This window comes from Cygnus olor, chromosome 3, assembly GCF_009769625.2.
Source record: "Cygnus olor isolate bCygOlo1 chromosome 3, bCygOlo1.pri.v2, whole genome shotgun sequence".
Taxonomy (NCBI): Eukaryota; Metazoa; Chordata; class Aves; order Anseriformes; family Anatidae; genus Cygnus; species Cygnus olor.
In genome coordinates, this window is record NC_049171.1 from 92,965,507 (window position 1) to 92,980,404 (window position 14,898).

Below are 14,898 nucleotides of genomic sequence, written 5' to 3' on the forward strand. Positions count from 1 at the left end.
TAGGACATTTTAGCTAATCTCCTGGCGAGCATTATTATTTCTTATTTCTTAGGTAAGAGTACAAGTTGTCAGCTAAATGGGCATTTTTAAAGTTTTCAAAAGTTTCAAATGATAAAACAGTTACTTTACCTTTCAGATCGGCTAAATTTTCGTTTTCAATATCCTTTTGCAGAGGTAATCAAAATAACATATGGTTTTTAATAATAATGAGTTTATTTTAAAATAAGCACATTTGCAACCTGAAAATTCAGATGAAGGGTCCCAAGCCATCCAGGAAGCTGTGCACTATGTATGTGTGAATAATCTCACCAAATCGAAATCAGCCTATGAGGACAGTGATCTGCAGGCAGAAATGTTTGCTGGAGCAGTGTCTAAGTGATAGGCCTTTTTACAAAAAGGAGGGAGCTTAAAGCAGGGGAAAAAGGGGGCAAAGAGAATAAATGCCAACCTTGAGCCAAAAGTAGCAAGGTTCTGTATTACTGTGAGACTTTGGCAGATGCATTCAATAGCATGCAAAAATGCAAAGCCTCACCCTCAACATGACATAGTTTCAACACCACTGGAACTGGGTTATAGAAATATTTTCCATTGCATGAAGACAGACTTGACTGAAGGGTGCAGCAAAATCCAGTCCTAACTTTTGTCTTTTGACAGAATCACATTTAGGAGGGACCTTCAGAGTTTTAATGCAATCAGAAACAAAAAACATTATTTTTCTTCTGTTAGAAAATTGTTTGAAGAACATGACTTTGTTTGGAACTGGTGTACACATTTCTGTAGAAACAAAGCAATGCCTCAGTGTTTTAGGAAAGCTGCAGGGATTGCCTTATGTCAGTTTCAATTTTACATGTGCTGTAACTCCTGTGGATTTTTATTTTGTACAGTCTTCTCTCAGTTAAAATCTTCTTATCAATGCAGAAAGGTAACACATTTTTTCCTGTTATAAAAATAAAAGCATGGACATCAATCATCTAAAATCACTGACATTCATCCAGAAATAAATATAAATATGCTCTATAGCATTTTGCTGCTATTATCTGCTCAGGAGTGCTGTCGCCCTTTCTACTGAGCGTACCGGAACATGGCTGCCCTCACAGGAATGTAAACTTGGCATTAACCCTGGCAGATTCCCACTCCCTGCCCTCTCTCATTTAACATTAACTCACTCCTATACTGTTATCAGAAGGTAAAGGTCATAGCTTTATTTACACAATACAGCCCTATACAAACGGTCATTAAACAAGAAAATCTTGCACCAAATAAACAAGAAGCGAAAAAACAATGCTGACCTTGCTACTGGGAACTCCCCCTGGAAGTATCTTGTGTTTCCCCAGATGAGGTCAATGTTGCTGCTCTGTCCTTCTAAATATTAACTGCCCAGCACTGTGCCTCTGCATACCCAACTCCTACGCAAGAGCCAACTAAGGACTTTCTTATGTTCCAAACCCAGGAGAAATTTAGAAAGCATTTTACTGCTGGCAAGACCACGGGGTTCATATCCTATTCCCACAGTCTTTACTCATCCTTCCACAGCTGGAAACCCTGTCAAAGGCGCTCCTATACGACAGCAGCCTTTAGCACAATGCAGAAGCTAGGCAGATGGCAGGGTGGACTCCCTCGGTCCGAATGCCAGAAGCCTGGGAACCAACCCTTCTTCCTGCTTCACATCTCCCTCGGCCCGGCTCCTCTCCACCCCAGCCCACTGCCTTTTCCTGCGGGAAGACATCCTGCTTATTTATGCCTTTCACGACCGCTGGCCTGCCTAGACACAGCAAGAAAATGTGCAAAAAGGGCAGGAGGCCACCGAATAAAATCCCATCATAGCTCACACCCGGTTTGGGAAACTAGACCGTGCAGAGCAGAGCACACAAGTACCCGGGGTGCAAATCCTGCTGGAAGCTCTGGTCCGGTGGCACGGCTTTGGCAACTGTCCTCGGGGTGCACTGGGACTCAGCCACACACACACACAGCCGCACAATTCATGCCTTGCTTCCTGCCTTTACTGAGGGTGACGGAAATAGGTTGTTGCTCACTGGAGCCAGAACCAAACTGTGACTTCTCTGTAGCAGACTCCTGTAACAGGCAGTTTATGAGGGAAAAGGGTAGAGCTCAGGATATTCCTGGGCTTAGGTCTGAATGTGCTATATGAGGTACGTGGTGTTTCTTGCCCTCCTTCATGAGCCATAGCTCAAGCAGCAATTTAAATTTTGATTGTTTAGATTAGCAATAAGATAATCTTTACATAGTTACAAACACACTTAAACCAACACGCTGCCTAAGTGCCTCCGAGTTTGAGTTTTGTGTTTTAAACTGCCAAAAAAAAGTGGGGGAGGGGAATTTTATTTGGTTACTACCATTCAGAAATAACATGGTGAGGTAACTTGGGAGAATGATGACTTTTAATGTGTTAACCACTGACCATGCAGCATTTTCATCAGTGTAAATATAACTCCTCATTACTCTGCCAAGGTTGCACTGAATCATATAACCACCACTGAAGTCAGACTTTCTAAATATTCTTATTTCACGTAAAAACACACTAATAAAAGTGATTTCAATTTTAGATGGTTCTTCTTGCTAAAACACTGGTGCGCATTGCCTTGATAAATGGGAATGCCAGGAAAACTGATCATCCAAGGAAAAATTCAGTTAGTGTTCAAACAAGTTTTTGGGGTATTTGTGTAAGAAAAATGCCTGGAGGTATTCAAGGATTGGCATCAGCATACTTATATTCACATTCTCCTCAATTCAGTGTTAATATAGCCTTCATGACAACCGACATACTAATTACAGAGCGCACAGAGCCTCAGAAAGCTGCAGCAAGTTACAGGCTGGGTTGGTACTTCATATTACTGAGCAACATGATAATCCAAAGTTATGAATAAGGGCTCCGCTGTGACCAGGTGCTGTACAATTTGAAGGCAAAGTCTTCTCACAGACCTTACATTCAAAACCAAAAAGGATGAATTAACCCAAAGCAGGTGACACTATTTTTCATCCTCTCAGGTAAATGGAAATTGTGTACATTCCTGTGTACATTCACTGTACATAAATTGTGTACATTCACTGAAGTTTCCTTCTTCAGTGTTTTGGAGAGAACATCCTATTTAATTATTCGAATAGTCTTGGAACATGCTAAAGACCACCACGACATGCAACTGTTGGCCCCTCACATCTTCACTGAAACAAGATTTGTAGCTCACACTGTTATTCCGTAAATCAAATATTAACAAGGGACACTGGTTTGCGTGTTCATGAGGTGGCACCCCATTCTCATATTGATGTCCTAGCCTCGGAGACATCAGTTCTTTAATGCATTTCAGGCCAGAAAGGGTCACTTGTCACCTCACTTGAACTACAGTGAGAGCCAGACATACCCACTTGGGAATTCCTGTACTCGGCCCAGCTCATGTAGGTTAAATGAGAACATGTAACATTTACATGTCTGTGGAAAGTGCACAGCGACGCAGTATAGAGTCAGTAGAAGAGGAAGTACAGAACTCACTGTTTCTTAACACCCACTTTGGTGCATCTTCCCCATATGAGAAGATACATGAAGCTGATGATGACACCATACTCCAGAGACAGGCGACAGTGAACATAGTCTGCAACCTTTCAAAACTGAGTTCGAAGTCCAGTCCAGCTCACAAGCAAAATGAGATTCACAGCCTAGCCCTTAATACCTGAAGCTTGGATACGTTTTTTCAAAGTGGTGCAATTGCATAACATGAACAGCAACAACTGCCAGAAACAGCTATTGAAATTTCTGTAGTTTCTGATTGACTCTACTTGTATTATCAGGCCCCAACTTGACATGTGCCTGAATAGTTGCATGCCAGATGAGAGGGAAGGTGGCAGGATAATGCAAATATTTTGCTTAAGTTGCTGAAGTGTTTTTGACACAACGAGAGTAACATTATAAGCTCAAAAAGGCCACACTGAAAATTATCCTAAAGTTTGTCTATCATACAGGCTGAATTTAGGAACAACAGAATCTTTATTTATAAAAATTATGAGCTTCATCTTTATTTCCAATAAAACCTCCATAAACAAAAGGAAGGCACATTAACTCCAGTGAGCACACAGATAATTGGATAAGTCTGAGAACAGCTGTGCCAGTTGCTAAGATGTGAACTTACAGAATAATTTCTATTGCCAAACAGGGAGCTAGCGTTCTCTTTGAACTTCAGGGGAAATGAGGATAAACTAGTTATTAAAAAAGATGATCATTCTGTATCATCATAGCACTTTCTAAAAATCTAGCCAACAAGCCAAAGCACAAGCTAAAGCTAGTTATTTACTTCCAAAAATATAACTGTGTTTAGTTCCAAACAAATACTTCCACATACATGGCTGAAAAAAGATCAGAAGCTATAGCAGCTATTTTGAAACCTGCATTTCCATCAAACAGTTTATTTATATATTCCCCTCTTTCCTTGAAGTATTGCCCACACAAGCACCATTTCCCACTTTGGAGAATAACCATTAATTTCATACCACAATGTTTTTTCTAGAGATATAATTACACAGAAGACAAGTATTCTTTATTAAAATATCTGAAGGCAGGTTAGGTAGTTATGACTAGTAGTTATTCAAAAGCATAGTCTCTCTCTCTCTCTGTCATTTTTTCCTTTCCTCTCCTTGCTTGGCAGCTAATAAGAGCTTTGGAGATGTGAAGGAATGACTTGATCCCAATGCATAATTAATATTGTAATAAATGAGGTAATTGGGTTCTGAATAATCATTCTGAAACTGTTCTGTGCAGGACAACTATTCTGAAACATACTTATATCAACAGATACATTCTCCTAGGGCCTGGCACACTATGAATGAATAGTGACATTTTTATACAATTATTTTTTTTTTTCAGATAATCTCTAGCTTCTTCCTTCTACTTGCATTTTACGGAGTAAATGGATTATAGATTTTATGTATTGTTGAAGCTCCTCGCACCTCCCAGCTGAGAAAATAACCTATCCTTATGGACTTAATTATGTCCACATCTAAAAGCCTGTGTCAAAGCAGAATACAAAAAGGTGTATTCCTAAAGTTCTTCCTGTTAGTGTTTTTTTAGTTACTACTTTTGTCCTACAATCCATGCTATTCCTCTTCTTTTGCCTCTTCTGACAACACACCTAATATAACATGCCACTTACATTGTTAGTGTTTTACTGTAGCATGCCAAAGACATGTCAGCATAGGCTCTGAATCAGAAGTTGAGAGCATCTTGCAAAGTTTAAATTACTACGCATTGTTTCATCATAATGACATTTCTCTTGGGATTGAAATATTTTGACTATGATAAAAAGCCATAGGACGAACATATGCACACAAAGTGATTCAATGCAGCTAGGAGCCGACACAGCAGCAGCTACACAGAAGACAAGGGGAATTGGAGAGAGAAAAGAGAATGAGAAATGGGGATGTGTGTTAAAGGACAGGAGGAGGGAAGGGAGGGGAGGAAAGAAGGAAAATGAATGTAGTTTCATATAAAGTTGGAAGGTAATTTTACCAATTTGGATTTTCTTTCTTGCTGCTTCAGAAAAATCACTAAACTGAGTGCTTTTTACAAAGAGTCTAAATTCCAGCTTTCGGGAAGAGGAAATAAACTCAAGTCTTTGTATGGAAACAAATCATCAAAATCCTTCACTTTTTAAAGCATCAAACTTGTCTGTTCCCTTGTAATGGATACTTACATAATTTTGAAATTGCCACATTCCTAATGTACAAATATATAGCTTTGAAAATAAATGCAGAGATGGAGTAGGAAATGTGCTATGGGCAGCAAAATAAAGAAACGCGTTGGCTCTTCAGCACTTTAAATAAACCTAGGCAAAGAGGTGAAAGAGAAATTCCAACCCAGTATGCAAACATCATAGTAGTGTTAATAACAGATGGCAAAGAAGAGCTAGCAAAAAGTTTTCTAAAGAAAACTGGATTTTTGACTGAGACTGTTTTGATAGTGATACCTATTTTCCTCAGAAGATGCAATCTCCTGCTATTTGTGATGTCTCTGGAAAGATCCATTTTCTGGGAAGTTTCATCCCAGTTGGTGGGAAAGCCAATGGCCTCTGATGGAAGTTGCTGCTCAGTCCTGGTTACTAAACATTTAAAATTCACTTCTTTCAATTTCTAATCCTCTTGAGAGCAGCCTTAAAATGAATCTAGGGATGTGACATATTCAACACCCTCATCTTGATGAGATCCGAGACTGTCCTACCTCAAATCAAAACTGATAATCTGGAAAAGGGTAAGAATACAAAAACAGTTAGAACTGAGAATTTATGTACTAGACAGGACAGACCTCTATCGCAAAACCTATAAACCACTCTGCTTGTGAAAGCCTGAATTTATCGCAAGCAATGACAGGTTGCTAAAAGCAAACAAAATAAAACAGAAGGGCAAAATGTCAAGATAAAGGACTTACTAAAGGCACTGACATCAGGGTGAAAGTTTTCAAAGTGATTCCTTATTTTAAATAATAAATGCCTATCCCTAAGCGCATTCTTCATAACACGGCAACAATATGCACGTTTTTGTGTTTGTGCATGTGTGTTCAAGATTTGAGATTTGCAGGGGCGGGGGCTCAAATAGATGTGGGTAACTGGTAAGCACATCAAAATTGTCTGCAAAGAGCCACTTCCTGTTGGTGACTAAGACTTCACCCAAACAGTCAGGAGGAAGGGGCATAAGTACAGCACTGCAAACTACTATCCCGATTGTATCAGAGTGGAGACAACTAGGACAAACAAACTCAGGAAGTGGCAGGGAGTTAGAAAATGAGAGGAAATCTATGGCACAGAGAGGAAAGTGAAGAGATTGCGCTGATCTGCAGAAAGGTCACTTCTGGGTCACAATGTGCCAAGCTTTTTCAAAAACACTTTATTTGTACTATAATACAAAACTGGCACACACAGCTGGCGACTGCTGCAGAGGCTATTCAAATGTTAACATTCTCCATGATAAACAGCCAAAAAAGTTCTATGTAAGCAAATTGGAACAAACAACTAATCTAAATCTGGTTGCTAAGAGACAGAGGATTACAGCCAAAACCAGCCCCAAGCCTCAGGAATACTTTATTTTTGATCAAAAAAGTACCTGTAGATGACGCCATGTTGGTGAAGAAACATGAGTGCTGATGTGACCTCTGCTGCATAAAAGCGGGATCGAGGTTCGTCAAATTTGCGTGAGCGCTGGATTTGAAACATTAGGTCTCCTCCATTTACATATTCCATGACGAAAAAGAGGCGGTCCTGAAATTAATTAAACAGTGCTATTTAGCTAATTTCTTTTAGTCACACAAAGGACTGCTTGAAGCTACACTTCAGGCGACTGCACCATTTGCGTCAAGAAATGAAAGAAACAGACTCTGCAATTCTGAAAAAGGAAAAGCTGACAACCAAAAACCCCCAAACCTAAAGAAAATGTGACAAACATCTCGAAGGGAAATGAGAAAAGGGGAACAGAATCCAAATGCAGTTATAAGCGATACACACACACACACACCTCTCCATGCATAAACATATAGATATGGAATTATAAGCAATTTTACATAATAACGGAGACCCTTATATGCTGCTGCTTCTTTTTAAATTCAGCCATAATAATAAAGAGAGAGTCATTTCTGTCAACTGATGAAGATGCTGGGGAAATTTCAGGTTCCTTATTACTTCTCCTATCAGCTACTTTGTCTCCAAAGTATCTTTCCCAAATTATGCAAAAATGAAATAGAATGGCTAAGCTATAGAAACCAGTGCTGCCAATCCCAAACACTCATAACTTTAAATTGCCTCATAATCTCATTAGACACTAGAATATAATTACACTATTAAAATATACATTGAGTTCTCTTTATTTGCTTCTGATCCTTATCATTTTGAAGTTCAAGTTTTCAAGCCTTACTCCATGGAGAACCAAAAATTAACTTTGTTTGCAAACAGTAACTGAGATTCTCAGGTAACCACCCCTTTTTGTCATGTTTCAGAAAAAAAATAAATCCAAAATTCAAGCATTCAGCAAAATAATCAGAAATGAGAACACTAGTAAATCAAATATGTGCTTGGCACCTTAAAACTTTTAGGATTTAAACTGACAATGCAGATGAAGGCATAAGCAAAGAAACAACATGCATCCACTTGGTATAACTTAGGTCCTATTTTTTGTAACTGTTTCTTACGCATTTGCACAGATTTCCCTAATCTGTACTAACAGCCCTAAATCCTCAGCTCTTTGCCCATTGGCCCTTGGTTTGTAAGCCTACCTCCAGATTCTTTATTTTCATACTGTTAAACATCTACATCCATGCACAAGAGTTAAGACAGAGGTGGAGATAATTCTTGTATGATGTGGGAAAGGATTTGAGCACACACTGCTTGGTCTGCATTAGCTCATGGGAAACAAACATGTCCTTCCCGAGCCACACAGTACACAGGCCTGCAAACACGGGACTTTAGGTAAAGGAGCCCCTATCCAACTTCCATATAACACTGCAGTTTGGCTTTGGCTTGTGGTGTCTGGTGTGCAGGGTTGAAGAAAAGGAGACGATGCTGCATTGCTTTGGACAGACAAATCCAACAAGACGGAAGTTAATTAGCCTCCCACCAGTGAATCCAAGCCTGCAGATTACACAGTTTATAGAGAAGAGCCCAGAAATCATAAATGTTTGCCGTTTCTCTTTAATCGTCTACTCTAGGGCTCAGATTCAAAGCATAGCACTTAAAAATATGCTTAAACTTAAGCACATGCATTAATCCAGCTCATTAAGTGCCTAGATGCTATACTTATCAGGGTTGTTTCCTGGAGGAGGCTAGATATGTTTTGCTGACTTTTTGCTGATTACAGAAAGAGGATGCAGACAAAAAACCTCATGCCTTTATCTGTATATCTTGGGAACACAACAAGTGGCAGACTGGATCAAATTCAGAATCCAGGTGGACTGGCATTCTTGGTAAAACATTGCTAACAGTATTGGCACATTTTCCAAAATTTTTCTTACCATTCTGTATTAAGAAAAACCTACTAAAGAATAGTATCAAAGCTTCTGGTTGTATCATAAACTCAAAAGAGCATGGCTTTTGAGCCATGTCTTTATTCTTTTTGCAATGCTCTATATTACTGATGCGAAACTTTCAAAATCATGGTGCGGATCTCTTGAAATTTTTGTAGGGTGTAATGATCACCTTCTTCGCTCGCTTTAAGCAAAAATACAGGTCCTTGTGTGATGTCTGATTCCTCTCTGGAACTCGTGAGAGAATTACAGCTTTCCTTTTAAAAGAAAATCTGATAGCTCTCACATGGTCTTATGATTTCAGAAGCTGGAACTGAAGGATAACACAAAATGCAGTCAGTTTTGCAATAGAGTAAGTCAAAACTTCAGCTATATTGGTATTGTAGCCTAATATAAGAGGATACAATATCCCTAAGAAGAAGATGCAGGCATTGGCCTTCCTTAGGGTCCTCATCAGTGCACTAGTGACAGAGCACCTCCGATGAGTACTTCTGGCACAAGTGTCCCTTTGCGACACATTGCAATTTTACATGGAAAGATACAGTGCACTGTTTCAAGCACAAAAACTATTTGGACTGATGGCTGGGGAGAGTCTGACTAACATTTGGCTAAAGTAACTTCTAACACTTGCTGAAATTGGACCCTCTTACACTGCTGTTTTAACCTTTCCAAAGTCAACAGTCTATGCGAGTGGGCACAACAGGAAAAGGAAGCTGCAATTCACATTCCCCTGAGCAGCCATACTCATGGCCTGTGTAGCTACCCTTTTTCTGCACTTATATCGTAAGTATAAAACAATGCTGATGCAAAGAAATTGTGCTATGTTTTACAGCTGCGACTCCCAAATAGTGATATTCAATTTGCCACTAAGCTGGGAGTTGCTGCTCCCAATGGTGGTACCACCACTCTTCCAACCACCAGTGACATAGCACAAAAATAAAGGCTGGCTTGCACGACTTTTTAGACCAGGGCCATTTCCTAAGATATCAGGATACACATTTAATCATTTTTACATTAATATTTCAATGTTTTAGCCAGACAAAGCCATTTTTTGTGACATTCACCAAATACCTAATTGCTGATTCTAAATATCAGAATTTAGATATTAGTTCAAACTTCAACTTCCTTTATTTTGGTTCAGTCCTTTGCAGGAAATTTCCAGTTTAGCCAACTGAAAATTACACCTGGACTGTTTAGCAGAATATCTTGTCATTAGACAGTCTGAGCAAATATTTAGCAGCAGCTCCCTTACCAGAGCTGGTCAATGCTATTCTCCTTTTTCCCATCTTTCTTACTATGCATATATCATTCTCATGTGAGGGGATCTTATTCTGTCAGATTCTGCAGCTTAGTTGACCATCTCTTCAAAAGTATACCTAGTAAAACTGCAAGTCATAGCTCTACGATTGATATTGCCATGCTGTTGCATTTTTTTTCTGCTACACATTCTTATTTCAGGTTATTTCTCTAGCTTTCCTGGGTACACATTTCAGCTTCCTAATCAGAATTCACAGGAAAAAAACAAACAAACAAAAAAAAACAACACACAACCACCCAACCAACCAAAGAACACAAAACCAAAACCAAAACAACTTTGACGGTTCTATTCTCTGTAATGAGTCTGGGAAAGGCTTTGATTTTTTAAGGAGAAAAATACTAATTCTCAAGCACTAACATGGGGTAAATAAAAGAGAGGTACAACATGCACATGCACAGCAGGCCAATGTTTCAACGCTAGAAGATAACACCTTTTGAATGAAATATACCCAGTCCTTATAAAAAGCTGCTTTCCTAAAGCTAGTTTTTTTTTTTTTTTTTTTTTTTTTTTTTTTGTTGGTCAGGACAACAACACCATCAGTTGGCACCCAAATTTACATAAAAAGAAGATTCAAGAGAAGAGAGAATATTTTATGAATATTAGCTGAGATTGGTAAGTTCTTTTTTTTTTTTCTGATTCTTACAACTACTACAACAAAGACACAATTTTCATTTCTGATAGATACTTAAATTTTTTCCTCATCTTTGATCGGAAGGTAATGATCAAAATACAAGCTCCTATCACTCTGAATATAACCTTTCTGCCATAATGTATGCATGCACACAGTGCAATCCAAGACCTTTATGAGTTCAATGAAGACAGGATTTCATCCTCTAATAGTAGTTGTGAAGCAACTGAATTATGCCTTATTATATATATTATATACATCTTGCTACATGTATCACCAGGATATATTCAGGTATTTAAGTCGGAGAATATAGTGTGAACACTCTGAAGAATTACGCATTATTAAGGAACAACACAATGTTTACTCAGTTAAAAATTAGATACAAGTTATGACTTTATTTTTGATCGTGTTCCAAGAAAAAATTGAATGGGTTCAATTTGGACTGCATTATTTCTGCACTTAATTTTCATAACATTCGAGAAGCATGTTTTGGTGAACAAAATAAACGTAAAGGAGTCCTGGGAACTATTTAATTATATAAACTGAAATAAAAGGAAAAATCAGAAACAAAGACATTGTAGATTAATCCTCTCCTGGCATCTATAAAGCACAAAAGTACTGCAAAGTAAGCCAATATGTTTTCTGAAGAAATTAGATTCTCTTACAGAGTTTATTTTAGTCCTTAATCATACCTGCTTTTCCTTGAGTTTCTCAAAAGGTATGGTTGAATGAGAATACTTAAAATAATAAATGGAAAGAAAAACAGAGCAGAGAGCATGGGTAAGAGATTTTAAAAGGGGACATGGGGTAAACAGGCTAGAAATCAAGTAAAAAAAAGTTCAACCTTACTCTGTATTTTCACAATATCTTCTGACTGTGGCTTCAACTACCAAATTAAAGTGTATGACTGCTTGTCTTAACACCTCTATTATTCAAGTCTCACCTCTTGACTTTATTAATGAGATATCCTTCTGCATGCTTTATGTTTTCAGAACTGAGCTCAAAAGAAACCCCTCCTCTATTCTTTGTTGCAATCACTCTCTGGAGAAGAAGCCCACTTGTCACTTAAACTAGGAATTTTATTTCATATTCTCTCTCATTCTACTAATGCATTTGTGCCCTAATTTTGTTTTTCATCCTCCTTGGAATTCAAAACCGTCATCCTTCAGCTCTACAGCAAATGTTTCTAACCCATTACTGTTTATTCTGATTGTTACCCATTACCCTCTTCAGAACTGCTTTCTCTGATTGTATTTATACACATTTTGTTAATATTAGCCTATATATTATGTGCCATCCTCCTGCTGCCACCACTGTACATTTACTTCGTTTTAGATGTTATTAGTTCCATTGGGCAGAGCTTCTACCTTTATATATTTGGAATAATGTGTAAGTTTTTACTTGGGAAAAGTGGGATGATTTCCAGAAACATCAAAAATAATAAACTCTCAGGACATAACAGACTCAATTCAGCTCCTTTCTGTGAAGCTGTGATTAATGACTAAGACCTTCCTACTAGTAAGACCAGATAATCTTGCCAATCAATTTTGATTTAACAGATGACACTATACAGTCTATTAGTTGTTCAGATGTAGAATAATACCATTGTTGAGGAACTGGCTTCTACGTAAACCCCTGTATGAAAGCTTAGACACGGAATGACTTTGATGTAGTGTTTACATAAATTATTGTGTAGCCCTTTAAAGATTTTATTTTAAATTGTTATCCATTAACCTGTCTGTCCTTTGTTTGTTTTCCAACTAAAATCTCATTAACATTAGAATGTAGCTTAAAGACAATGCATTGGTAGACATAAAGCTAAGTACAATGATTTTTCACAATCTCAACAGTACAAACTCCTTTTTTTTTTTTTTCTTTCAAACAAGTCCTATCAGCTGGGGGACCCAATAGAAAAATGAAACAAAACAAAACAAAACAAAAAAAACCCACAAACAAACAAAAAACCCCACACCACCAACAAAAAACCACACACATAATCTGTCTTCCAGTTTCAAATATGAGACGTACATCTACGTTACAAGTCTGAGAATAAATCTTTTCACTACTGTTTTTTGTCTCTCAGTTCAACCCTCACAACACTTAAAAGTACAGAATTTAGAAAAGGCATCAAACGTACATCTTGAGTAAAATTTGCACTTGATAAACCTTATCAGCCTACTCCAAATACCATTTTTTTCTTTATGTTTCTCATACAATTGGGTATGAATAACTTCTTCCTGATTTTCACTAGATCCCTAAACTAAGTTTTTGTGTGAATACACTTTTTCCTTCCCAATTTAAGAGAGTCATATTTGAATTAGATTTCTCCAAAGGTTACTGGAAATATCAGGGAAATTAGTATGTGTATTAAAAACAGGTGAATTTAAATACAAAATAGTTTATTTTCTAATAGAGTACTGTTACGTAATGGGACATGTTCTGCCAGTAAACTTTTTACCAAAACAAAAGTCAAAGATATAACTTTTATTGCACAAGAAGTCAGATAAATATATCACATCATTGGTATGCTGTGTAAGATGATATTTTATTCATATCATGCATGTATAGAATTCTTTTCTAACTAGTACAAAACTGTGATTACTTAACTCTATTTAAACAGGATGCTCAGTTTGTTTAAAATTACCTAAAACTGCAGCAACTGTCCCACCCCTCAGAACTTGAATAAACATTTCCTGCTTCTGATGGAAATTGCACAGGCACACTGTATGCAGAACTAAATGAAAACCTTTAACACCCTGAGCAGAAGACTAACCAGAATGGTAGATCCATCTTCCACAATCCCAGCACTAGGAAGGATAAACACAAAAACAAGAGAAATACCTGGTATAACATTACAGAAAACAACAAAAAGCTCTCTCCATTTAATTCCCTTTTGAAGTTTACAGTAACAATCTTCAACAAGACACTATGATACGTTATCTGTCTCTGACTTCAGTGTTTATTCTCAGGGCTAATTGTGATGTTTTTCCTGTTTTGTAGCAATGCTTTCATGGAGTTCCAAATAAGATGGGAACAAATTCTGTGAATCCCACATTTCGTGGAATAAATGCCCCGTACACAGGAACTGTTATCTTAAACTTCACAAGGACTACAAATTTGGGATATTTGCATCTTCCTCTTAAAAAAAAGAAAGGTATTTTTTTGTCAACTGGACAATTCAAATTTTTCTCAAGTTCCTGCACACCATTATAGATAGGGATTATTGCTCAGTTTCACTCAGCTTTTCCCAGCGTTCAATTTTGAATACTTTTTTTTTTTAACTTGAAAAAAAGGATGCCCTCAAAATCAAGACATAGACTGGAGGGTCAGAGAACCACACAAAATTGGACGGAGAAATCTTGCAAGGTCATCTAGCTTATGCTATAGCCAGCAGGCAGATTCAGCTGTACCTAAGCTAAGGGGAACTAACCTCAGTGCTGCAAGGCTGTCTCTGGCTGCTGTGGGCCAGCAATCAAACTGCAAAGCTGAATGGCACTGCTGACTGGACTCCACTTGGCCCAGAAAGACTTAGAAGCAGAAGCTGCAAGTCTTCGCTAGTCTGGTCTGCTGGAGGGGAAGTAGGTTTGTCCACACTGCATTGCAGAAGGATCTCCTGCTGTGCCAGAAATGTCCTGTTCCCTTCTCAGTCCCCCATCAGCAGGAGACATCAGCAGTGAAAGGTGTTCCTCGAACCTATTCTGCCTCACAGGCCAGAAAAACGGTCACCTAGAAATTGCATCAATTCCCGAAATTACTCTGACCAGCTCTTAAAAATCACCACTGATAAGGATTCCTCGATCTCCATTGGCAGGCTGCTTCAATACTTGAGAAAATACCAATGGAAACTCTTTTCACTACTGCAACTTATTTACATTACTTCTTGTGCTTACCTTAGTCAAAATATCAATTCCTAGCTGTGCTGCAAGTTATATACTGCCTTCAGAG

General features: G+C 38.1%; 1 protein-coding gene across 3 annotated transcripts in view; it reads right to left on the minus strand.

Moving 5' to 3' along the window:
* Nucleotides 1-14,898, minus strand: part of PRKCE (protein kinase C epsilon) — a 300,248-nt gene that overhangs the window by 45,848 nt on the left and 239,502 nt on the right. For all 3 annotated transcript variants that reach the window (XM_040551098.1, XM_040551101.1, XM_040551100.1), the window contains exon 11: nt 7,099-7,253. In XM_040551098.1, coding sequence (XP_040407032.1) covers nt 7,099-7,253 — 155 coding nt within the window. The remainder of the gene's footprint in view (nt 1-7,098; nt 7,254-14,898) is intronic.